This window comes from Mastigoproctus giganteus, chromosome 12 (genome assembly GCF_048544385.1).
Source record: "Mastigoproctus giganteus isolate SK-2022 chromosome 12, ASM4854438v1, whole genome shotgun sequence".
Lineage (NCBI taxonomy): Eukaryota > Metazoa > Arthropoda > Arachnida > Uropygi > Thelyphonidae > Mastigoproctus > Mastigoproctus giganteus.
This window is the reverse complement of record NC_143586.1, coordinates 136,862,845-136,889,291: the sequence shown is the minus strand read 5'-3', so window position 1 is coordinate 136,889,291 and position 26,447 is coordinate 136,862,845. Positions and strand designations below refer to the sequence as shown.

Genomic DNA, 26,447 nt, shown 5'->3' with positions numbered 1-26,447 from the left:
TTTTCCTGGAACCGAAGTTAAACTAACAGGTCTATAATTACTTGTGTCAGCCTTTGATCCTCCTTTGTGAATTGGGGTTACATTTGCACATCTCCAGTCCATGGGTACCTCCCCTGAGTCCAAAGAAGCTCTCATAATTATGGCTAGGGGTTTGCTTACTTCCTTTGCTGCCTCCTTTAATATAACTGGATAGATCCCATCCACCCCGGGTGCCTTTTTTATGTTTATCCTCAACAATTTCTCCTCCACTTTCCTCTCAGTTATTAGAAAATCATCTAGCTCACTGCCAATGTTTACTTCACCTACGACATTCCCCTTCCTGAATAACTCCTCATGTGTGAATGTAGATGCAAAATACTCGTTTAGATTGTTAGCCACCTGAGCTGGATCCTCAACTGTTAAACCATCAACATCCAGTGGACCAATCTGATTCATCCCTTTCCTTCTTGAGTTTAAATAGGTAAAGAACTCTTTTCTGTTTTTCTTTGCATCCTTTGCCAAGGATTTCTCATAATCTGCCTTTGCCTGCCTAATCTCCTTTGTGACTTGGTTACAGACCAACTTATATCTATCATAGGCTTCCACGTCACCCATTAATTTGTATGTATCCCATGCATTTTTCTTCTCTGCCATTTGTCTCATTAGTTCATCTGACAACCATTTAGGCCTGAACCTTGAACAATATTTCTTGGTTGGTATGTAAAGCCTGGTAGCTTCCAAGATTAGTTCCTTGAATGCTTCCCATTTTGAATTTGCTGTTGGTAACATCATCAGTTGGTCCCACTGTATAGAATTTAAATACTGTCTCAGACCAGCATAGTCGCCTTTACGAAAGCAAAAACCCTTCCCTTTACCTCTGATGGTAGTTACCTCCCTGAGTAAATCCCACTTCAGCACACTGTGATCACTGCCACCTAGTGGTTCATTTATCTGCAGATTCCTAATGCATGAAGAATCACTACTGATAATCAGATCAAGAGTATTACTCCCTCTAGTTGCCTCCCGAACATGCTGGTGTAGAAAACAATCATCCAATAAATCCACAAAAGCCTTGCTAGTGTGTGAGTGACCAACCCACAAATTCCAGTCAATATCTGGGAAATTAAAATCCCCCATTATAAGACTCTCTGATTTACTGGCCCATTCTATTTCCCTGTACAGTATCTTATTATACTCATCAGAGTCATTAGGCCTATAGCACACTCCTACTCTCAATTTTGATTTACCTATGCTTATGTCACACCAAACTGACTCAACACTGCACTGTCCAGCGATGTCAACTGGCTTCACTTCCTTGGATTTTATGTGTTTTTTAACTAATAGCATAACCCCTCCTCCCTTCCTATCCTGTCTATCCTTTCTGTAGACGTTGTACTCCCCAAATTCCAGTTCTGCATTCCTTATATCTGTGTGACACCACGTCTCTGATATCCCAACAATATCTGCCTTTGATGTTTTGAGTAATACCTCAAATTCATCAAATTTATTTACTAAACTCCTAGCATAGGTGTACACGCAAGTATACATGCACCTGTTTCTATTCTTAGCTACCCTAACACAACCCATGTGTTTACTTGTACCGCAATGACTTCCAGCAGTCTCTGAAATATCCTGCATCTTGTTTTTCAGGCTTCTGCTCATTCCAATAGAAGCAGTGCAAGAATCTCTTTCACCTCTGCCCGTGGCTACTGTTAATCCATTAGTCTTTGTCTCCCCCCAAGCTAGCAGTTTTCCGACCCACCTAACACTGCCTCGATAGCATCAGCAAATATTCTTGCACCCTTTCTATTTAAGTGTATCCCATCCCTGTAGAAGCAATCTCTGCTGTTAACAAGTACAGTCCAGGCTGAAAAAAATTCTACCCCTTCAGCCTTGCACAATCTTTCCAGGGCCGAATTGATCGACAAGGCTCTCATCATATACACCCTCCTATCGTGTCTGGGCAGAATTGCAGACACTTTCAAATTCAACCCTACTTCACGGCTTTTTTTCAACAGTGACCTGTACTTGTTAAGTAATTCCGCTGGTCTCCTACTCTTAATATCATTAGTGCCAACGTGTACAACTATATCACCTTTTGTGCCCTTAAAAGATGATATCTGCTCTACAACGTCATCAACCTTTGCCCCTGGCAGACATACCCTGGTCCTGTTCCACCTATCCTTTTTACATAGCATGTTCCCCGTTTCCCTGACAATTGAGTCACCAACAACTACTAGTTCCTGTTGGACCAGCGCATTCTGCCTTGGGGGCTGCCTCTGTGTTGCAAGATGACCAAGTCCAAGCTCTGGTGTTGATGTGGGCAGCTGAGAGCTTGATGGGCCCCTTAATTTATTTCCTTCGAGGGCATCCACCCTGTCCTTCAAGGTCTCATATAGGCCCATAACAACGCCGAGTTGTCGCCTAATTTCCTTGCACTCCTTGCATCGTGCACACACAAAGACATCCCCCATGGCAGTATCATGTCCCGTACCCGATTGCTCCGCAAACATCAAGCAAACAGTGCATCTTAAAAGGCCGTGATTCAGGGGGCAACTGCCCCCCTCAGTTCTCCCCTGAGTCACAGCACTCCCATTAGCTTGAGCCTTTTGCTTTGCTGCTCTGGTCAGAGTCATGATTTCGATTTAAATGTCAATAAAATTACAATTTCAGATCAAAATTAAAACCTTAAACTTGTATCTTAACACAGTTATAACGCTATATTTATTTTTCGGTATCGAGTGTTATCTACGAGTTCCCTTTATATAACTTCCGTATCAAGTATGTATTAATTATTTGTTACGTTTGTACTCTAAGTCGTTATATATATATAGTTAAAAGTACAATTTAATTGACAATGAAGTTTAACAAGATTAATAGATGTACTGATTAATTGACAATATTATATTATGCACTATACTATACAAAGCTAATGCTATCGAATTCCGGATATGCTGTATCGCGCTTCAGTAACGAGTGTTATCTACGAAATCCCTTTATATAACTTCTGTATCAAGTTATGTATTAATTATTTATTTTTACTAATTATTTATGTTCCGTAACCTAAGTGGTTATATGTATAGTTAAAATTACAATTTAATTGCCAGTGAAGTTCGACAAGATTAATAGATTTTACTGATTAATTTTCACGTAGCAATGGCGGCCGTTTATGAACGGTAAACACGTGGATTTGATACCCTTTCCGATACTAAGTAATACCTACAAAATCTCTATCTAAGTTATTTTAACTTTAAGTACCGTAAATAGGAATATAAAGCTACTCTAGAAATAAGTTAATATGTCAATTTAAACTAATAAAGCAGAAATAAATCAGAAAAAACTTCTCTATTCCAAGAGCGGCAGAAACGCCCGTCCGCACAGGAAACCCTCGAACTCAGACTCTTGCTCAGAATAATCACCTGAGAGGGCATAAATTCAAATTGAGGAAAGACAGATGTAGGATAGACGTGCGGAAATTTGCTTTTAGCCAGCGGGTAGTTGGTTGGTGGAACAGACTTCAATCCCTTGTCGTGAAAGTTGATAGTCTAAATAAATTGAAGGCTTAGCTGGACAGGTATTTCGAATGAACAGAGGGGGTGAAGTGGTTTTTTTTTTTTTTGGCTGATGCTGCATAAGCTTGTATTCTTTCATCACATGCTTCTACTAATGCTAAAAGTACCAAAAAAAAAAAAAAAAAGGGGTAGACTTAAATAGAAAGGGTGCAAGAATATTTGCTGATGCTATCGAAGCAGTGTTAGGTGGGTTGGAAAGCTGCTAGCTTGTGTGGGGATACACAGACTAAAAAATTAACAGGTGTCCGCAGGCAGAGGCAAAAGTGATTCTTGCACTGCTTCTATAGGAATATGAGCAGCAGCCTGGAAAGCAAGTTGCTGGGAATTTCCAGGACTGCCGGGAATCATAGTGAAACAAAAACATACATAGGCTGTGTTAGGGTAACTAAGAGTAGAAACATGTGCACGTATATTTGCCGAAGACATAATATAACAAATGAACTGGCGCATTATGATCTCCGTTGTCAATGTGCCAATAAACAACAAAACAACCAAACAACCAACCAACGTATATTTGCATGTACACAAATGCTAGAAGTAGAGTTAAAAAATTTTATGAGTTTGAAGTGCTGGTCAAGCCATCAAAGGCAGATATTGTTGGGATATCAGAGACGTGGTATCACACAGATATAAGCAGTGCAGAATTCAAATTTGGGGAGTACAATGTGTACAGAAAGCATTGACAGAACAGGAAAGAAGGAGGAGTTATGCTGTTATTAAGAAACATAAAATCTAATGAAGTACATCCAATTGTCCTTGGTGGACAATACAATGTTGAGTCAGTGTGGTGTAACATGAGCACTGGGAAGGGGAAAATGAAAGTAGGTGTGTATTATAGGCCGAATGAATCTGATGCATACAATGAGCAATTTTGCAGAAAAAAAGAGTGGGCCAGTAAGGGGATTTTAACTTTCCAGCTATTGACTGGAACTTGTGGATTGGTCACTTGCACGCTTGCAAGACTTTTGTGGATTTATTGGATGACTGTTTTTTACAGCAACACATTCCAGAGGCAACCAGAAGGAGTAATACTCTGAATCTGATTATCAGCAGTGATTATTCATGCAATAAGAATTTGCAGATAAAGGAACCACTAGGTGACAGTGATCACAGTGTACTGATGTGGGATTTACTTAAAGATGTAACTACCACCAAGGGTAGAGGGAAGAGCTTTTGCTTTCGTAAAGGTGACTACAGTGGTCTCAAAGAGGTTTTTAAATTCCATACAGTGGGATCAACTGATGATGTTACCAATGGTGAATTCTAAATGGGAAGCCTTCAGGGACTTAATTTTGGAGGCTACTAAGCTTTTCATACCACCTAAGAAATACTGTTTAGGGTTTAGGACTAAATGGACATCAGATGAATTAATGAGGCTCGCAGCAGAAAATAAAAATGCATGGGATGCATATAAATTGTCAGGCGATGCAGAAGCCTTTGGCAGATATAACCTAGTGTAATCAAGTCAAAAAGGAAGTTAGGCAGGCGAAAGCAGATCATGAGAAATCCTTGCAAAGGATGCAAAGAAAAACAGCAAAGAGTTCTTTACTTATTTACTTTATTTTTTTACTTTACTTTATTTACTTTATTCTTTATGTTCTTTACTTTATTCTAGTAGGAAAAGGATGAATTACATTGGTCCACTTAACAGGGATGGTTTTACTATTGATGACCATGCTCAGATTGCTAATAAACTGAATGAGTATTTTGCATCTGTATTCACATATGAGTTAATCAAGGAGAGGAATGCCAGAAGTTTATCAAACTCTAATAAGGAGCTAAGTGATTTTGTAATAACTGAGAGCAAAGTGGAGGAGAAATTGTTGAAGTTAAATATAAGGAAGGCACCTGGGGTGGATGGGACACATCCAGTTATGTTAAAGGAGGCAGCAAAAGAAGTAAGCAAACCCTTAGCCATAATTATGAGAGCTTCCTTACACTCAGGGGAGGACCCCATGGACTGAAGGTGTGCAATTGTATCTGCAATTCACAAAGGGGTTCAAAAGATGACACAAGTAACTATACACCTGTTAGTTTAACTTGTGTTCCAGAGAAAATAATGAAGTCACTGTTTAAAGAAGCATTGCAGGATCATCTAGACAAGACTGCTGTAGTAGTTAAGACACAGAATGAGTTTGTTAAAGGAAGGTCTTGTCTGACCAATTTGATTGGTTACTATGATGTAGTCACAAAGGAACTGGATGCAAAAAATAATTTTGATATCATATGCTTGGATTTCAGGAAAGCTTTTGATACTGTTGCACATGTAAGACTGCTGTACAAATTGGAGCAGTATGGCATTAAGGGCAAGTTGCTACAATGAATAAAGGGATGGTCGACAGAAAGACGACAGAGAGTGGTAATCAATGGGCACTGCTCTTCGTGGACAAATGTCGTTAGTGGAGTTCCCCAGGGTTCGGTGTTGGGCCCATTGTTGTTTTCTGTATTTATAAATGATATTGATGAGGGTATATCAGGCTTAATGTTCAAGTTTGAAGATGATACAAAGATTGGCAGGGTTGTTACTGATAGTAAAGACAGTATGCTACTGTAACTGGATCTAGATAAGTTGGGCAAATGGGCTGAGAAGTAACAACTGAAGTTTAACATTGACAAATGCAAAGTACTGCATATGGGTAACAGTAACCCAAGAGAAATATACCAACTGTGTGGTATTACACTCGTGGAAGTGGAGAGTGAAAAAGATCTGGGGGTAATTGTGCAATCAGATACGTAGTTCTCTGAGCAGTGCAGACAGGCTGCCAGAGCAGGTCATGGAGTCTTGTCAATGATATATAGGAATTTTGCTAGCAGGGACAAAGAGGTGATTATCTTGTTGTACAAGGCAGTGGTCAGGCCATACCTTAAATACTGTGTACAGGTCTGAAGGCCTCTTTTTGGAAAGGATGTAGAGTTTCTAGAACAAGTACAAAGTAGGGCAACAAGATTGATGAGGGGAACAAAGGGGTGCTCTTACCAAGATAGGCTAAAGTTCTGCAAATTTCAGTGCCTGGAGACTAGGCACATGCGAGGTGATTGAGATGTATAAGAACTAAGACCTTGAACGAGTTGGGCAAGCTCAGTTCTTATGTGATTCTTCCTCTTGCTCTGATTAAGAACCTAAGGTGGCATAGATTGAAACTGAGGAAAGACAGTTGTAGAATAGATGTGCAGAAATTTGACTTTATCCGGCAGGTATTTGATTGTTGGAACTGACTTCCATCTCTTGTCTTGTTGTGGAATTATATAACCGGAGGATGTTTTTTTTTTTTTTTTTTTTTTTTTTTTAGGCTGTATGAGCTTGCTTTCTTGCATCATATGCTTCTACTAATGCTAAAGTTGCTATGAAATTGGTATTTCTTTTGGGACACTACGATCAATTTTAATGAAAGTAGTAAAGTAAAGTGCAGCCATTATCAACCCACTGCAGGATGGAAGCCTCCTCAACAATTCATGCTAAAGGAAATGGACCATAATCTGCCATGCTGGTCCAGTGCGGGTTGGCAGATCGACCGTATTCAGCAGTCAGGGGCTTGAACCCCGGTCTACTCAAAGAGCGTGTGCTACTGCACTCCCGCTCGTGACCACTTGGCTACGGAGGCAGGCATAATGAAAGACGGGAATGCAATGCTTTTCAGTCAAGTCTGTGCCTTGCATGTCAGGATGGATTTTCATCAATGTGCAGCAGCACATTGACAAAAATCCTGAAAAAACAGAGTGAGGTCAGCTCCCTTCTGACACCCACTCTTTGTTTCTTCCATCATTACTGGTGACAAATCATGGGTGTATGGCTATGTCCAAAAACAAAAGCCCATTCCTCTCAGTGCAATACTCCATCTTCTCCAAGGTCCAAAAAAAGAACGATATTCTCAATCAGTTAAATGTGAGGTGAATAAGTATTGAAAGGTGAATTAGCTTTGAACAAACAGTGAACCAGGAATATGACAATACAACAGTTCTGTGGAATCGGAGACTACTTCAAAGGAAATTCATCCGAACAGCTGGGGTGACCATCATTTTTCAAATATTAGTTCAATTCCTAAACTTTTTGTTCACATCTTGTATTGTATATACAGCTGTTGTAGGATTCAATTGAAGAAAACAAATGAAACTTTTAAATGAAGTAGCAGAAGAATTCAGTTATGAATTATGCACAAATCCAGTGTGTTACGGCGCCTCCGTAGCCAGGTGGGCAGGAGCAGCAGTGCATAGCACACGCTTCTTGATTAGACCAGGGTTTGAGCCCATGACCACCAAATACGGAGGATGCGGAAAGGTCAGGGAATGACCACCACATATCCCTGGAGCAATATGGCCTTAGTTGCTAATGCTCCTAAAAACCAAATAACAAACAAACCAGTGTGTTACAGTATACTGCCACCTTTTACCTCCCCCCTCACAAGAGTGAAAAAATATATAAATATTAAATTAAATATAACAATAATTTATATTTACCCTATCATTTTACTGATGATGCCAGTGTTTACAATATCACGGCATTTGTTATAAATAGAATTTTTTCAAAACTGTGATCTCTAAACTAGTATTTTGTACCAGGTATTTTATTTATTGTTGATTTTAATATCAATATATAAGTAAAATACAGTAGACTCTCGATTTTCCGGGATAGATGGTAAAATAAAAATCTCGGATAATCGATTTCCCGGTTAATCCAAATATACAGTAAGTCCCCGACATATGTTCCAGGACTTCTTATGTAAGTTGAGTTTACTCGGGAATGACTAATAAAATATTCTCCTATATCTGTGATATGCCAAAATTACAAAAACCACATAATATCCTCAGAAGAATGAAGAAAAATAGTTATATATTTTTCAATTAGTTATATATTTTTTATATATTAGTTATATACAGGGCTTTTTTTGTAAAAAAAAAATAGATGCCGGTACTCATTCTTTGCTATCAGGAAAAATTGAAAATTAAAAGGATATGAAAAGTACTCTGAAATTGTTTTTTTCCTGATATTGTTACTTTAGTAGTAATGTTTTTATTATAACCTTTATTTATAAAAAAATAAGTAAAATGTGAGTAAAATAAGTAAAAAATAATAACATAAGTAAAAATAATTTCGTAATAAAGTTGTAAAATAATCCAAATTTTTATTAAGTTCTCATCCAACACCCTATGCCAGCGGTCGGAAACTTTTTTTGAATGCAGAGCCATTTTTGATCTAATAAAAAAAAAAGAGAGAGAGAATCTGAAGAGCTACACCTCAGCTCAAGCTGGGAGGGTGGGGCGAGAGTTTTTTTAAGAAATGGAATAGAGTGGGAAGGTGTTTATTAAAAAAAATATATATTAAAATATTATTTATTAATACTGAAAAAACGTAACAAACATCCAATTAGGTACAAATTAATGTGAGTTTTGCTGATGAACTCCGTGAGCAAGTGTCTCTCAACATCATGCAAGTATGTCGTAATTAAACATGCTGAGGTTTGAACATGCTAGCATTGTTCAGACAATGGTTTCTTGATTTATTTTTAATACAGTTCATGTTCAAAAATATTTGCTCGCAGAAATACGTCAAACCAAAAATGCTTTTTCAACTCATCTATTGGCTTCTGTGTATGTAGAATTGCAAGGGCAGCCTTTTGCTCTCCAAATTCTCAATTTCAGTTTTAAGGCATTTTTAATCTTGCACCCCACATGTCTTTGATTTTTAAGTCCTCTCACCCAACTCCATTTCAAACTTTGCTTCATGTGGGCTAAAAGTTAAAGAGCTGCAGTTACATGCTCAAAGAGCCGCATGCAGCTGGGGTGCCGCAGATTGCCGACCCCTGCTCTAGAAGGACATATTGCTGCTCATCCAGACTATCCAATTTCGCCTAATCAGCTGGAAGCAACATTTGCACAGGGTGGCAACTGATTCTGGAACATCTCATCGATACCTTGATTTATTTAATTCATTGCAGGTGCAGAATGTGTTGGGTAATTGTTGAGACCATGATGAAGTCATTGTCTATGTACACACACCATCCACAGTGGCAAAAAAAATCTTCCCATAATTGTTTTCACCAGTGTATATGACTAGATGTATTCAGACATACACAGGCAGTTGCTAAAAGTGCTTTTAATTCACAGACTCATGTCTGCATAGTAGCGACACATTTGGCCTGTATGATAGTTCTTGGGCATACCTACTGCTAACTTCTGTTACGATCAGCTGCAATTCACGTCTTTTCCTTTCAAGGCAGCTAGCTGCCAGAGGCAAATTTGAAAAAGGCCATTTACCTGCAACCTGATCTTTCAGTCCACATTCATGCAATAGGTGTTCAGCATGGTTGAAGTCTCAGCTCTGAGCTGACAGTTCCACCTTTTCAACATAATCCCTCACAAACCAATCCTGTATGACTTCTGGGTGGTTGCATGTGACATGGAGTATTGTCATGATGATACTGGCAAGGTCCACATCTAGAATACTGCCTCAATATAGGTACTGCATAATTGCATAGACATTCAAATAGTTCATGGGCTTCATTGCTTCAGGCACTATCACTTATGGACCAAATTTGAACTCACTGTGAAACAGCTTGATATCATTAGATTGCATCCACAAACTTAACAAGATTATCCAGAGAGCACTTCCCTTTGGAAGTACTCTCTGAACAGTCTTCACGCTGAAACATGTCCATTGGAAAGGAACATTGTGTAATAAGATTTGTCATAGTACCTGCCACTATTTTTGAGTCCATAAGTGTACATTTTTAAGGAAATATTTTTGATTAACCTGAGGAGGGTTTCTACTTCTTAATTTGTGATTTGGCGAAAGTAAAGAAAGCCAACACGAGAACCACAGCAAACTACAGGAAACTTACTGGACAAACTGGTTTGTCCCTGTATTCTTGGTAAACAGATGGTGCGTGTTATCGGTAGTGGCAGTAGAAGTCAAGAACGATATATTGATTGACATGTAGGCTTGACACACAATATACTGATTGGTGCCTGAACACAACAGACAATAGCGTTAAGTGATTGATTGACATTATGATACGCATATATATATATAAAGAATCTTTCCTTCTTTTCCTGTTATTTCCTAACTTTTAAAGTTAAATAAAGGAAACCTTTTCCTATTATTTCCTAACCTAACATTTAAGGTCAGGTTAGGAAATATAATGAAAAATAAAGAAATCTTGGTAAAACTTCAGAACAGGATACACACTCTGGTATAACATAACTTAACCTTTTTTTTACTAGCCTGCTTAATTCTGTCCCATATTAGTTATGTAAACTAATCTAACCCTTTTTTTACTGGCCTAAAATGAAAGTCTATTAAAAAACCTACACTAAAACAACTCACACAATTAAAAAATGCCAGTAGTGTGGAGTGCTCACCCTGTTCTGAATTTAACCAAAACTGGTAAACCCTTTCCTTTTTTCCTCACCTAACTTAAAAATGTACAAAGAAATCAGTAGTATTTTTTAATAGCGAAAACGTGCATGAACTCCAATAATCTACTTTTAATAATGAGAAAAAACTAATCATTACCTTATCTGTCACGCCTACGTGTCAATCAGTATATCATTCTCGGCTTCTACTGCCAATAATGTGCACAGTCTCTTTACTGAGAATGCAGGGAGAAACTGCAATAGCAGAAAACCAGTTTGTATGGTAAGTTTCCTATGGTTCTCGTGTTGACTTTCTTTACCTTAGCCTGTAATTTTTTTAGCTTGTTGTTTACTTATTGCAAAGATTAATTCTCTATTCTGTGCAGATGCTAAACATCGTTAATAAATCTGAAATAGTATTATTTCATATTTACTTTTCTTTAATTTCTGGGCATGCCAGTGATGCTATGTCTAAGAACTAAGGCCATACTCAGAATCAGCATACCTAAATTCATAAAGAAACTCCAAGAAATGTCGATAAACAGAAACCTTTTGAAAATTGTGTTATTAAAGGTATTAATACAAATAGGTTTGTACAATACCTTTAATTATTTAATGCTTAAAATAAGATATAAAATTAATAAAATAATTAGGAACCTACTGCAATTACTTAATTGTAAGCCAAAGGATTTGATATAAGCCATCGAAAAAAAAGTACACCAAACAAACTTTTCAGATTTTAGCATAAATCAGCTCATACACCAACCATGAGAATAAGTATTTACTGTAACTAAAATATTTACAAATTAAAATAAAATAAAATAAATATTTACAAAAAACTGCTATTATATTAAATTAAATTCTATACATGTGAAAAACATTAAAACTGTGACAAAATCCTTAAGATAAAAGACACTAAAATAAACCGGATTAAAAGCAATAAAAACGATAAAAATCTCTGGAGCTTTCAGAAGCACGGCTTCCTTCCTCAGCAGTAACAAAACTTCCTGGACGTGCTGCAGGAAGTTTTGTTACTGCTGAGGAAGGAAGCCGATGCTTCCGAAAGCTCCAGAGATTTTTATCGCTTTTAATCCGGTTTATTTTAGTGTCTTTTATCTTAAGGATTTTATCACAGTTTTAATGTTTTTCACATGTATATAATTTAATTTAATATAATAGCAGTTTTTTGTAAATATTTATTTTATTTTAATTTGTAAATATTTTAGTTACAGTACATACTTATTCTCATGGTTGGTGTATGAGCTGATTTATGCTAAAATATGAATTGCCCAACCTCAGAGGCCTTTTTCAGGATAAACTTTGCAGATACCTGTCAGCTGCTTAAGATTTATGAATTGCTTCTACCCTGTGCATGGTTCTCTTACTTATTTTAGGTAGCTAGTTTATATTTGGTCTTTTGGCTTTCAGATAAGCAATCACAGTATTATGCTCTTAATTCTCTTATTAATTTTATGCATCTTATTTTAAGCATGAAATGAATAATGGTATTACAATCCCATTTGTATTAATAATAGTTATATGCTATTTAGAAATTTATTGACCACATTTGCATCATTCATGTTTTCTTGATTTAGTTATTCTATACTCTTTTCACTCTTGGCTTTGTCTTTATAATGAATCCAAAATTGGATCCAAAAAAAAAATGCAGTATTAGTCTGTATTGGGCCTGCCTTTTGGCAGGAAATAGGTTTAAATCTTTTATACAATTTATACTTAAGGGACTCAAACCAAATAAAATTGTATAAATTTCTTGGTTCTAAGTGTATAATTTTAAAATTTTTGAGTATTCATCCCATGTAATGCCCTTCACACAGTAAATTTAGTTTATATTAATTTTATTACATTGTTCCAAAAAGGATACGTTGGTTTTTTTTTTTTTTTTTTTTATTTCTGTTTACTAATTTTTATTATATATATCATTTTCTAAATAGCTGGAAATACAGGAATACCTTGCACAGTGCGGTTAATGCGTTGGAAAAAACTACTGCACTGACTAAATCAGCACTAAATGGGGAATAGTTTCAATGGGAAAAATAATGATTTGTGGGTATCATAAGGATTTTTTTATATTAGAAATAATTATGCATGATTAGTTAGAAAAATAATAAATACAAATAGTAGTGAAGTAGACTAAGAATGAAATTAATGGATAATCAATCACAATTGCAGATTATAAACCACACTATAGTGAATCCTGTACTGATTGAAGCCACACTGTGCAAGGTATTGCTGTACTTTCATTAAACATAACAAATAGATCTCCATCACAAGTTAACAAGTGCCGACCGGGCTAGCCGGGTGGGTAAAGTGCCTGCCTGGCAACCCAAAGGTCGCGGGTTCGATTCCCGCCTCGGGAGGTGATCATTATGACCACAGAAGCCTATGCGCCAACAACTACCAAAAAAAAAAAAAAAGTTAACAAGTGATGGAGCCTCTTCCATTCAGCCTGATGGCTGAAGCCTTGATACCCCATTTATTATGTTGTAATAAAGATATGATGAAAAATACATTGTATTGTATTAATCATCACTTTGCTGTTATGAAATTACTCATTTACTGGATCTTTTATATGCACTTGTCATTTCTTTGAGCTGTAGCATTTCAATGTCTGTTTAGTATGTTATCTCCTTTTAAGTTATATACAGATCTGCTTATTTTTTTCACTATTTAATTATTTACATGATGCAAGGAATAGTCTGAGAGCCACTCACTTAATAATTGTGCCTATAAAACAGAAAGAAACACAGCTACAAAAATATCCATGATATGTATGATGGTGGGCATGATATTGTCCATTTGATGACACTCATGCTCACCATCACAATAGGAATTATAGTAAAAGGAGGTGATCATTAAATGAACTTTCTTACCTTCATGTCTGCTTGTCAATCACACTTAAGTGGTGCACTGTAGCAATTGGCATCAAGTATGTGGAAAATGGAGCCATTGGTGTACTTTTCTGGGAAAAAAAAGGTGTACATTACCTAATTTTAAAATGCCAGCTGACCAAAGGATAGAAGAAGAAAAACCCAGATGTCTGGGAATCCTAAGTTTATTGAAAAACACTATTTTCACAACAGAAACAGGCAAAAGTAAACATCTATATTTCTCAGTAGGGGAAAAAAGGTACTGTACTATTTTACAAGTTTCCATACCTCTAGGTGGTGAAAGATTTCAAACAGTGTTCATTATTCAATTAATGAAATGAGGTGCAATGAAAATATGCTAAGCTGTGGAGAGCAGCATTACAGAACATGACACCATTTCTTCCTTACATCACCTCAACTAGAGATGCAATAAATATATCAATGAAATTCTAATTGCACATTACAAACTCACAAAAGGAAATATTTTCCTCTGAGAGGAAAACTAGCTACTCTATTTGTCAGTTGTAGTATACTGAGTTAGAGAGTAAATTTTTGTACACAGCAGCATATACCGATGAGCCAAAACATTATGACCAGCGAGTCATTGTGCAAATCGAAGCAACTGCAGGTGAACTGCGGCACATGTCGGACACGGTATAAAAAACACCTGATACTGAGCTCCGTTAATCAGTGTTACACTTGTTCTTCAGATGGGAAAGGCAGTGGATTTAAGACAGTTTGACAAAGACCAAATTGTAATGACCAGTCGACTGGGCCAGAGCATATCCAAAACAGCACAGCTGGTAGAGTGCTCACGGTCAGTCATGGTTAGTACCTACCAAAAGTGGACCAAGGAGGGAAAACCCACAAACTGCTGGCGAGGTGTTGGACAACCACGACTCATCAATGCTCGAGGTGAGCAAAGGCTCTCCCAGATGGTACATGGCAACAGAAGGATGACTGTTTTGCAACTTCCCAGTAATTGGAATGCTGGTGACGGGGGTAATGTGTCACAACACACAGTACATCAAACCCTGTTGAAAATGTGGCTGTGTAGCTGCAGGCCACTCCGAGTGCCCATGCTAACCACGGTTCACCGGCGACCTCGCCTACAGTGGGCATGTGAGCATCGAAACTGGACCTTGAGTGATTGGAAGAAGGTCATCTGGTACAATTAATCATGTTTCCTGTTGCACTATGTACTGGGTACGTGTGCGTCATTTACCTAGGGAAGTAATGGTGCTCGATTACACCTCGATTACATCATGCTTTGGACAATGTTCTGCTGAGATACCCTGGGTTCTGTCATCCATGTGCCGGGCACTCTGACGTCTACCACCTACCTAAAACATTTGCTGTCCAGGTACACCCTTTCATGGCAACGATCTTTCCCTCTGTCAGTGCCATTTTTCAGCAGGATAATGTGCCATGCCACACCGACTGGGCTAGCCATGTGGGTAAAGTGCCTGCCTGGCAACCCAAAGATTGGAGGTTCGAATTCCGCCTTGGGCTTGGATCAGAATAAAATGCAAAAACTTTGGGAGATGCACTATGGCCACAGAAGCTGATACGCCAACAACTAACAAAAAAAAACACCACCCGGATTGTTTGAGACCGGTTCGTGGAACATGGGGAAGACTTCCAAGTATTGCCCTGGCTTCCAAATTCCCCAGACATCAATCTCATCGAGCATCTGTGGTTTGTGTTGGAACAGCAACTCCGATCTGTGATGTCTCAACCAAGAACCTTACAGGAGTTAAAGGATCTGCTGGTTATGTGTTGGTACCAGATACTACAAGACACATTTAGAAATCTAAATGTGTCTTGTAAACCTACATAGTAGATAATACATTTAGAAGTAGCGTCCATGCCTTGCCTGGTATGAGCTGTTTTGGCTGCATGTGGAGGACCAACATCATATTAGGTAGGTGGTCATAATGTTTTGGCTCATTGGTGTATATCAGTGATTCTATACATAACTTTATTAGTAAAATAATAAGAGGAATTTAGCTCAGTATAGTACGTAGAACACTTCCGTATGATACCCTCCAGAAATTAAAACGGAAAAAACGAAAAAATCGACAACTTACCAGTTTAGAGTAAAATATAAATAATTAAATAATCAATTTAACACAATTCAAATCAATTTAAAACAATTAAAAATCAAATTAACGCAATTAAAAGAATCTAACGAAAATATTCAAAACGATTTTCCTTCCTGAAGCTGACAACGCTTTTCAACCGTATGTCATGATCACAGGAATGAAAATTACCGAATCGGGTTAAACCTGATACTTAAATAGAGATTATTTGTCTTCGCGCATCCTCGTAAAGGTCCACACATCGGAGATCAAATATGGCCGCCGAACATTAACAGAATTCTCGTTTAATTTAATTTCAACAGTTTCTGCAATTAATAATCGCATATAATTACGTTGAACATTAAGTATTTTGGCCTCGTTAAATAAAAAAGTATGTTTTTCGTTAATGGCATGAAAGGCTAATTCTGACGCTGCTGAACGAGAAGCACGAACTGAGGCTTCATGTTGATTTACACGAATATTAAGAGAAAATAGGGTCGAACCTTGGTAAGACGAGTCGCAATCACCGCAAGATATGTTGTATACCAGATCATTAATTTGTGTTGCAAATGCTGAAAGAACCGAGCGATTGTTCAGTGTAGTGTGTAACTTCCGTATTGGCCTAGCTACAATTTTAAATTCGGTATCTTTAAAGAATCTGTTAAGCTGTTTGTGCCACTGTTCAACACATGGGACAGAAATAAAGTATTTTTTGATATTACTATTGTTGATTGGTGTAGTATTTTGTATCCTATCCTTAGCTTGTACCCTAATTCGGTTTATTGTGGTAATGGAATAACCCCTGTTTAAGAATCTGCTAGTTAATATTTGTATTTCTGAGTCTAAAGCAGATTCCGTCGTTGAATATTTATAGGCATTAAGAAATTGATTAAAAATAATCGATCTTTTGTAGGTGAACGGGTGATAGCTATTATAATGTAGAAGCATACCAGTGTTTGTAGGTTTTCGATAGATGCTAAATTGTATTTTATTCGAGTCCCGGGTAAGCGTGAAATTTAGAAAGTTTAATGACTTTGTATCCGTATCCTCCCTTTCCAATGTAACTGAGTCTAGAATGAATATTATTAAACGAATGTAAAATGTCTTGGATAGTACTACTATAGGTAATAACTAGAACATCGTCTAAATACCTCCCATAGTATGTGATACAGGTTCGAAAAGGTGTCAAATGTATCTGCTCAATCATTGAGAGATAGATCTCTGACATTAAGCCACTCAGGCTCAAACCCTTTTGGTAATCCAAAAATTTGTTTGTACACCTTGTCTCGAAAGGTGATGTAGTTAGCCTCAACTAACAGTTTAATTAAGTTAAAAATTTCCTTAATAGGTAGCTTCGTATAATTAATCGGTGTCGAGTTTTTATTTAACATATCCCAAATAATATCTAATGTGTATTCAACGTTTACATTCTTATATAATGAGGTAACATCTATTGGGAATAGATTGTCATTGTCGCCGAGTCTACAGTCTTTAAGCTTATTAAATAATGTATCGTAGTTCTTAATTCCAAATTGTATTACCTGTCTAAAGGGTTTTATAATGTTATATACATGTGTGGCCAAGGATGAAAATGCCGAGTTCCTGTAGGAAACAATAGGTCAAATAGGAAACCCAGTCTTGTGTAATTTAGCTGACCGAAAAGTGCAGGAATATTGTATTTTCTGGACTTCAATTCCTTTAACTGAACCATAGTAATGTAGTCGTTTTATGGTATTCAGGAATTCAGTTAATGTTACTATGGTTCAGTTAAAGGAATTGAAGTCCAGAACATACAATATTCCTGCACTTTTCAGTCAGGTAAAATTACACAAGACTGGGTTTCCTATTCGACCTATTGTTTCCTACAGGAACTCGGCAAGTTACACACTATACTGAACAATCGCTCAGTTCTTTCAGCGTTCGCAACACAAATTAATGATCTGGTATACAACATATCTTGCGGTGATTGCGACTCGTCTTACCAAGGTTCGACCCTATTTTCTCTTAATATTCGTGTAAATCAACATGAAGCCTCAGTTCATTCTTCTCGTTCAGCAGTGTCAGAATTAGCCTTTCATGCCATTAACGAAAAACATACTTTTTTATTTAACGAGGCCAAAATACTTAACGTTCAATGTAATTATACGCGACTATTAATTGCAGAAACCGTTGAAATTAAATTACACGAGAATTCTGTTAATGTTTGGCGGCCATATTTGATCTTCGATGCGTGGACCTTTACGCGCATGCGCGAAGACAAATAATCTCTATTTAAGTATCAGGTTTAACCCGATTTGGTAATTTTCATTCCTGTGATCACGACATATGGTCGAAAAGCGTTGTCAGCTTCAGGAAGGAAAATCATTTTGAATATTTTCATTAGATTATTTTAATTGCGTTAATTTGATTTTTAATTGTTTTAAATTGATTTGAATTGTGTTAAATTGATTATTTAATTATTTATATTTTACTCTGATGTACCGGTAAGTTGTCGATTTTTTCGTTTTTTCCGTTTTAATTTCTGGAGGGTATCACACGGAAGTGTTCTACGTACTATATTGAGGTAAACTCCTCTTATTATTTTACTAATATTATTATCAAAGTAGAACATATTGAGTAGTACAGCTCTGATTCATACTATATACATAACTTTGCAAAATAAATTTGGAGCCACTTTCTTGAATCCAGCTGTTTCATTACAGCCATCTTACTAATGGCCTTATTGTTTTCAAGAGTCACAGTATAGTGATGTCTATTAAAAAGCTGTTTTTTAATAAAATTTAAAAATTTTGTTTTTCATTGAAATTCATTTTGTTTTCGCAAAAACAAGATGAATAAAATTGCAACTTCCAGTTCTCTTGAATACTATGTATTGTGGCACCATCACTACAATTATTAGTAGTGATTGTGCCACATAGTGATAGTTTCTATATCAAGCAGCTAACTATCACTTGTATAATATAGTGAACCAAAGGTATAAGTATCATATTTGAGCAACCTCGATGCTGATTGGATTCTTCCTCTTGCTCAAATTATGCACCTGAGGGGGCATAAATTCAAATTAAATGACAGTTGTAGAATAGATGTGCAGAAATTTGCCTAGGCCAGCTGGTGGTTGATTTCTGGATCAAATTTCCATTTGTCGTTGTGGAAGTTGATGACTTAAATATATTCAAGGAAGAACTGGACAAGCTTTTGGGGTGGATGGGTGAAATAGGATGGAGTTTTTTTTTTTTTCTTTTTTGGCTGATGCTGTATAAGCTTCCTTTCTTGCATCATATGCTTCTACTAGTGCTAATAACTATAGCTATCATTAGTACTTCACTTGTTCCTATTTTTGGTTCCTATGACAAAATAGAAACCAGTGAAATTCACTTTAGATTCCCAAATTATCTAGGTTGGTTTAGTAAAGGTACTTTACCACCTAAAGTATTTAATTAGTTTATTGGAATGAGGCAACAGTTATTACAATAGGCCCAACATCCCACGAGGTAGGTATGGATCATTGTGGTACAACAAGGTCTCTCCAGTGGCATAGCTTGGTATCTCCTACAGTACACTTTGATCTTGCATGGTCAAGTTATAAACTCATCCTAAACCAAAAATCCAGACTCAAAGATGAATTTCAGCACAGCAATCTGAAACTTAGCCAATTTAATTAGTTGTTGGGACTGTTTGGGTCCATTGTAATAGTGTCCTCTCATTCCAATAAACTAATTAAATATTTCATGTGGTAAAATGTCGTTATAAACCTACATAGTAGATAACTGCACATAATGTCTTCTCAAATTTAATTCCAAGCTTAGCAATTACTATTCAAATCATCTTAGTATTAATAGAATATATTTTACCTTATTTTTTTTTTTTAACATTATAACTCTTAAGTTCACTAATTTCTTGAAGGCTTCTTTTAAATTAATGTTTTTTTTTTTTTTTTTTTTTTTTCAGGTTCCTCTTTGATGACAGAATTCTTAATATCCTCCCAATTTCTGTATATCTTTCAACAAAGTTATGGATGTATGTCACATGGTTCACATGGTTTTGGCCATGTATCCTTGGTTACTTACTTACTGCTTTAATTTATTTTCTTTTAGATTTAATAGACTTCACATAAAGTGTATATAACTTATAAATGTGTGAAAGTGAAATTTAAGTGTTTTTCAGATTTATCTCTCAGCCAGTTGGCAGAAAGTTGTGTTTAGAACTCCTTATTTGTGTTTCAACAGTGAATGAAATGGATGAATGTTCATACCTTTTTAAAAAATTTTCATTAACTTTTTTTTTTTCCTTAAAAAACTTATAATTCCAATCCTTTCAGTTCCTTGGGTAAATCATTTAAAAAGGAAGATTACTTAGAGATGATGCAGGGGTTTCCAAATACTAGATAGAGATCAAAAGAAGCTGTTCTTGTAAAGTACAGAGTTCTTCTTAATTAGAGGTTGCACAAATTTAGATTTCTTCAAGAAAAGTACAAGAAGACAGTAATCTCTTACAGAAAATAATAACCCTTTATGAAACTTGAACTTCACAGCACTTATTGGGGGGGGGAGGTTACATAGCTGCATCATTCATCTTATCCACCACTTTGGTCCCTTGAAACTTTTTTTCATTTCCTAAGTTGGAATACTTAGTGAGAGCGAAAAATATTTTTCTATGATTGCTGACAATAAACAACACATGATTGGTGTTATAATGGATATTTAACGAGTCTGGAAGTGTTTGTGACATTAACATAATTGTTAGGTAAGATGCATGATTTCTCTGGGATACTTTTGAAGGTGATAATATCTTTGACATGTACCAGTAAAAATAGGTTTGTTTATTACAAAGTTAATTTTCTTCCATTTTTTTCATGGATAGTAGAGGCTTCTCTTTTAGTTTTGCCATTTTCATATTCATCATCCTGAAATTTAATTAAAACATCAATAATTGCACTTATAGCTTTAATATATGTTTCCCATCTAGTGTCAGAAAGATGTTTTGGAACTTTAGATTTGGGTCCCAAACCCGATTTTAAAATTGCCCATCATTTTATCGAAGCAGAGAAAAATGTATAGGTTTGTTGCTGAATTGCAAAGAAATTCACTGTGTCTACACAACAATCAACTGCAGCGTAGCAGTTGATTGTTGCATATGTCTCCCAAATTTAACAAATGTCTGGCACAGGGAATATATATATGGCGTATTTATTTTTTTTTGGAAAATTTTTTGCTGCATACCCTTATATTTCCTGAACATGTTGGCCCCATTATCCTAGGACTGTCCTCTACACTTGCTAAAATCAATGTTACATTCATTTATAATATAATCAAGTATCAGATTGGCTAAATTTTCTCCAGAACGGTTTTCCATTGAATGAATGTTAAAAATCATTCAATGGGATGACCATTGTGAGGATATACATATCTTACAATAACAGTTAATTGATCGATATGTGACAGATCAGGCATAGAATCAACAGACAAACTAAAATAACCAACTTCTTTTAAATCTTCAAAAATAGATTTTCTTACTTTCTTAGCTATTATTAAATCAGTAATTTCAATGCATGTTGCTTTAGATAAATATGATGGCTTTCCAGATCCAGAGTTCCCATACAACCAATATGATCATCAAGAAAAGGATTAAATTGAGCAATTAGTTCTAATAATCAGACAAAGTTTCCATTTTGAGGTGAATTAAATTTCTCGTCATTGCCTCAAAATGGCAATCTTCATTCTGCCAAAGTAAATACAACTGCAACTACATTGAAGCACCTGCCACCAATATTTTTGTTCTTTTATAATTTGTTTATTTCATTTTGAATCTAAAGTGGAGCCGTCTTTTCTTGATAAATATATGAGCAAAGGTGCTCTATAATCAGTTGAATTCTCATGTTGTCACACTTACAAGTTAGTCTAAATGCATCAGATCTGCTTGCAGCTAAATACTAAATACTTAGGTGCCTCCGTAGCCAGGTGGGAAGGAGCAGCAGTGCATAGCACACACTTCTTGATTAGACCGGGGTTCGAGCCCGTCACCACCAAATACGGAGGATGCAGAAAGGTCAGGGAATGACCACCGCATATTCCCGGAGCAATATGGCCTTAGTTGCTAACCCTCCTAAAAACCAAATAACGAACGAACGAACTAAATACTTAAGATTGGCATCATTATGTATATCTCATATTGTGAATATCTTCACAATGAGTTGCCACGATATTGCACTATCTCGAATAAGTAACTCTTCACCAACCGAGAAGACTATTGTTACTTTTTCTCATCAGATACCACCACCCAGACAGCACCATTTCAAAACTTATTGGCTTCTCTTCGGTGGGTGAACAGGTACCCTGGTGTTGCAGTGATGGCAAGGACTCCAAAATATGAGAGTTGCCCATCAGGCATCTCTCATATTTTGGAGTCCTTGCCATCATTGCAACACCAGGGTACCTGTTCACCCACCGAAGAGAACAGGGTACCTGTTCACCCACAATCAGCTCCGAAACAGTGCCGTCTGGGATGTGGTATCCTCTGAGAATAAGTAACAATAGTCTACCCCTATGCTGAAGAGTTACTTATTCGAGGTAGTGCAATATCATGGCAACTCATTGTGAGGGTATTTACAATATGAGATATACATAATGATGGCAATCTTATAACTATTTAGTAGTATGCTGGGAGCAGATCCGATGCATTTGCACTAACTTGTAAGCTTGTTAACTCACTATGAAACTTTGAGGCTTTTGTCCTAAATTGTGACGTAATTCTCGTGTTGTTTAGTTAGAATGGGGTTTCGCCAGCCCTTAAAGCCATTGTTGGCCAAAGCACAACTTGAATTTGAAAAAAGCTTACGTACAAAAGAGTAGACATATCCAGTTGATGGAAAATATACTAGCCACTCTTGACTGTACTTTTCACCATTAATTTTGTGGAGTGAAATAGTCCTTGGGAGCAAACGTTACGTGATTTTTAAATATCTGTTTTGATTTTTGAAATGAATCCTTGCAGTCAACAGGTCCCTTTTGAACCCAAAATGAGATATCATCCATAGTTAAAAGTACTCCATAGACCCACATCATTGTATTTTGTATAGGTGTTGATTCTTTTTTGAAATTTTTATGGAGTGATAAGAGTCCTTGGGAGCAACCTTACATGATTTTTAAATATCTGTTTTGATTTTCTCAAATGAATCCTTGACAGTCAACGGGTCTTTTTTTGAACTTAAAACGAGATATCATCTTTAAAGTAATCCATAGAACCACATCGCTGTATTTTGCATAAATGTTTTGTTGATTCTCTTCTGTATCGTAGTCTGATATATCAGGATCAGATGTAGTTTCCTTAAAAATATCTATAGGAATAGTTTCTGTTTTATAGTCTGCAGTATCAGGATTAAATGTAATTGCACTAAAAATATTTATAGGAATAGTTGGTATTAGTATGTCAGGTTGATCGTCAACAGATGAATCTTCGTTTATTTATGTTACTTTAAAATAAATTTCAACTTTGGGTAAACTAGATAAATGAGCCTGTAATAACTTCTTAATTTTTATCTTTTGATAAAAATTAAGAAGTTATTTTGCAAAACTTCTTTTCATATTTAATCCTATGCAAAATTTATTTCAGATAGGTTTAGGCCTAAATCGATGTCAGATGAACTAATGAAACATATGGCAGAGAAGAAAAATACATGGGATACATATAAATTAATGGGTGACATGGAAGCCTATGATAGATATAAGCTGGTCAGTAACCAAATCACAAAGGAGATTAGGCAGGCAAAGGCAGATTATAAGAAATCCTTGGCAAACGATGCAAAGAAAAACAGAAAAGAGTTCTTTACCTATGTAAACTCTAGAAGGAAAGGGATGAATCAGATTGGTCCACTGGATATTGATGGTTCAACAGTTGAGGATCCTGCTCAGGTGGCTAACAAACTAAACGAGTATTTTGCATCTACATTCACACATGAAGGGGAATGCCAGAGGTGAAGTAAACTCTGGCAGTGAGCTAGATGATTTAGTAATAACTGAGAGGAAAGTGTAGGAGAAATTGTTGAGGATAAACATAAAAAAAGGCACCTGGGGTGGATGGGATCTATCCAGTTATATTAAAGGAGGCAGCAAAGGAAGGAAGCAAACCCTCAGCCATAATTATGAGAGCTTCTTTGGACTCAGGGAAGGTACCCATAGACTGGAGATGTGCAAATGTGATCCCAATTCACAAAGGAGGATCAAAGGCTGAAACATGTAATTATAGACCTGTGAGTTTAACTTCTGTTCCAGAAAAATTAATGGAGGCACTGGTTAAAGAATCACTGCAGGATCATCTAGACAAGACTTCAGTTATAGCTCGGACACAGCATGGTTTTGTTAAGGGAAAGTCTTGCCTGACCAATTTGATTGGATACTATGATGCAGTCGCAAAAGAACTGGATGTAGGGAATAACTTTGATATTATATATTTGGATCTTAGAAAGGCTTTTGATACTGTTGCACATGGAAGACTGCTGCACAAATTGGAGCAGTGTGGCATTGGAGGCAAATTGCTGCTATGGATAAAGGGATGGTTGAGGGGGGAAAGACAGAGAGTGGTAATCAATGGACACTGCTCATCGTGGACTAATGTTATTTGTGGAGTCCCTCAGGGTTCAATGTTGGGTCCATTATTGTTTTCTGTATTTATAAATAATATTGATGATGATATATCAAGCTTAATGTCCAAGTTTGCAGACAATACAAAGGTCGGCAGGGTTGTGCATGACACTACTGATGCTATGCTGCTGCAACAGGATCTGGAAAGGTTGGGCAGATGGGCTGAGAGGTGGCAAATGAAGTTTAACATTGACAAATGTAAAGTACTACATATGGGAAACAGCAAGCCCAGAGCAACGTATCAACTCTGTGGTACTACACTGACAGTGGTAGAGAATGAATAGGTGGTAATTTTGCGAGTTGTCAATGACTTCAATGTCTTGGCATGAGTCAAGTTTGTGCTGAGATGTCCAATAATGCTCTGTGACCACCGAGTGCTTCAAATCAGCAGACTGGATTGCCCTCTCGTCCTCTGAGATCCAGTCTCGAAGTTTTCTGTTAGATTCTCCAATTTAACAATCACCGCAGTCACGGCAGGAAATGCAATACACCGAGCTGCCCGTAACAGGAAGGAGATCGGCGTTTTCACTCTCGGGTGGAGGGATTGCAGTTTTCTACCAGGCAGTTGTAAACATTTTACCCGGTGGGCATGTAGGATTTTAGAGAGGCGTTGCAATATGCCAGGGTAATAGGAGATAAAGGCAGTCAGTCCAGATTGTGTTATCATTGTGAGAACCCCCCTAGGTTGTGCTGCGAGCTCACGGGCCTGCAGATCACACTTGTCTAGGGCACAGGCAAGGTAGCCACACTGGACAGATCCATCTTTATTCTCATAACCTTATCACGTCTTTTGTCCGTGGAACTGGAATGGGTCCAGTCATGGGTGAAAAGACCACGTCAGTCTTACAACATGCTCGTCCAGTTGGCTCTAACCTCAGCTGCAGTCAGGTTTCTGCTCTCAACTCACTTAGGAGAGATGACTGTGTTGTCATTATACTGGCCAATAAGGGACACCATACTGTTGTCCTGAATTGGTCCAAATACCAGCACGAAACTTTATCTCTCCTGCAATACCCGACCGTTTATGAACTAGTGCGTGACCATCCCATCAAGGTCTTGAAGTGGCGGGAGGCCAGTGTCAATAGCCTACTTTAAAACTGGTTAAAATCTAAGATTTCTAAAACTATATGCAACTGTGTGTCAACTTCCCCAGCTCTATGGACTGCCAAAAGTACATAAGCCAGGCGACCCCTTGCAACCAATTTTCTCTTGTTGCAATTCCCCGACTTATGAACTATCAAAGTTTTGTCACCGAACAATTATCACCAAACACAAAAATTGAAATTTTTGTGTTTTTTTTTTGCTGATGCTCTATAATTTACTTCCTTGCATCATTTTGCCACTAATGCTGATACTTAATATATTCGTAGAGTATTATTTTAAAAAAATTATTTCTAGAAAATATATCATGAAATGTTAAAATATTACACATTAAGAAATGCAGTGTAGTATGTGTACCTTTTCCTTATGATTGTGCGATTAAATGTGTATTATTGCACTAAATCTGAATTAAATTGAAAATTCTAATGCTTTATTTGCCAAATGAGTTGACCACTTACAGAAATGTTTCTAGGGCAAAAGACTTGAAATCATGAAAATTATGTTTATAGTTCATATGCTATTTCTGTTTTCTGCAATTTTGAGATTTTTTTTTTTTTTTTCTGTTTTTGCAAAAATGAATTAAAAAAAAGAATTACTGGCATTCAAATTTATCAGTCTTATTCCGATTTTATTTATTTTTCTTTGTTTCTTTTTTTTTTTTTTTTTTTTTTTTTTTAAGATGCCAGCATGCTATACCATCATTACATACTTCATGAGTGGAGGGAGGGCACACTATATTCACACATGGTGATTCAGAAATGTGGAAAACAAAAGGCACAATATTGAATTCTTTTTGCATATCCTTCTAAATTTCCACTGGTCCTCATGGACTGGAGATGT

General features: G+C 36.7%; 1 protein-coding gene across 1 annotated transcript in view; it reads left to right on the top strand.

Annotated features, from left to right (window-relative positions):
• Hip14 (palmitoyltransferase Hip14) overlaps positions 1-26,447 on the top strand; it is a 329,449-nt gene that overhangs the window by 127,925 nt on the left and 175,077 nt on the right. The window contains exon 8 of the mRNA XM_090386835.1: positions 19,819-19,919. Coding sequence (XP_090242961.1) covers positions 19,819-19,919 — 101 coding nt within the window. The remainder of the gene's footprint in view (positions 1-19,818; positions 19,920-26,447) is intronic.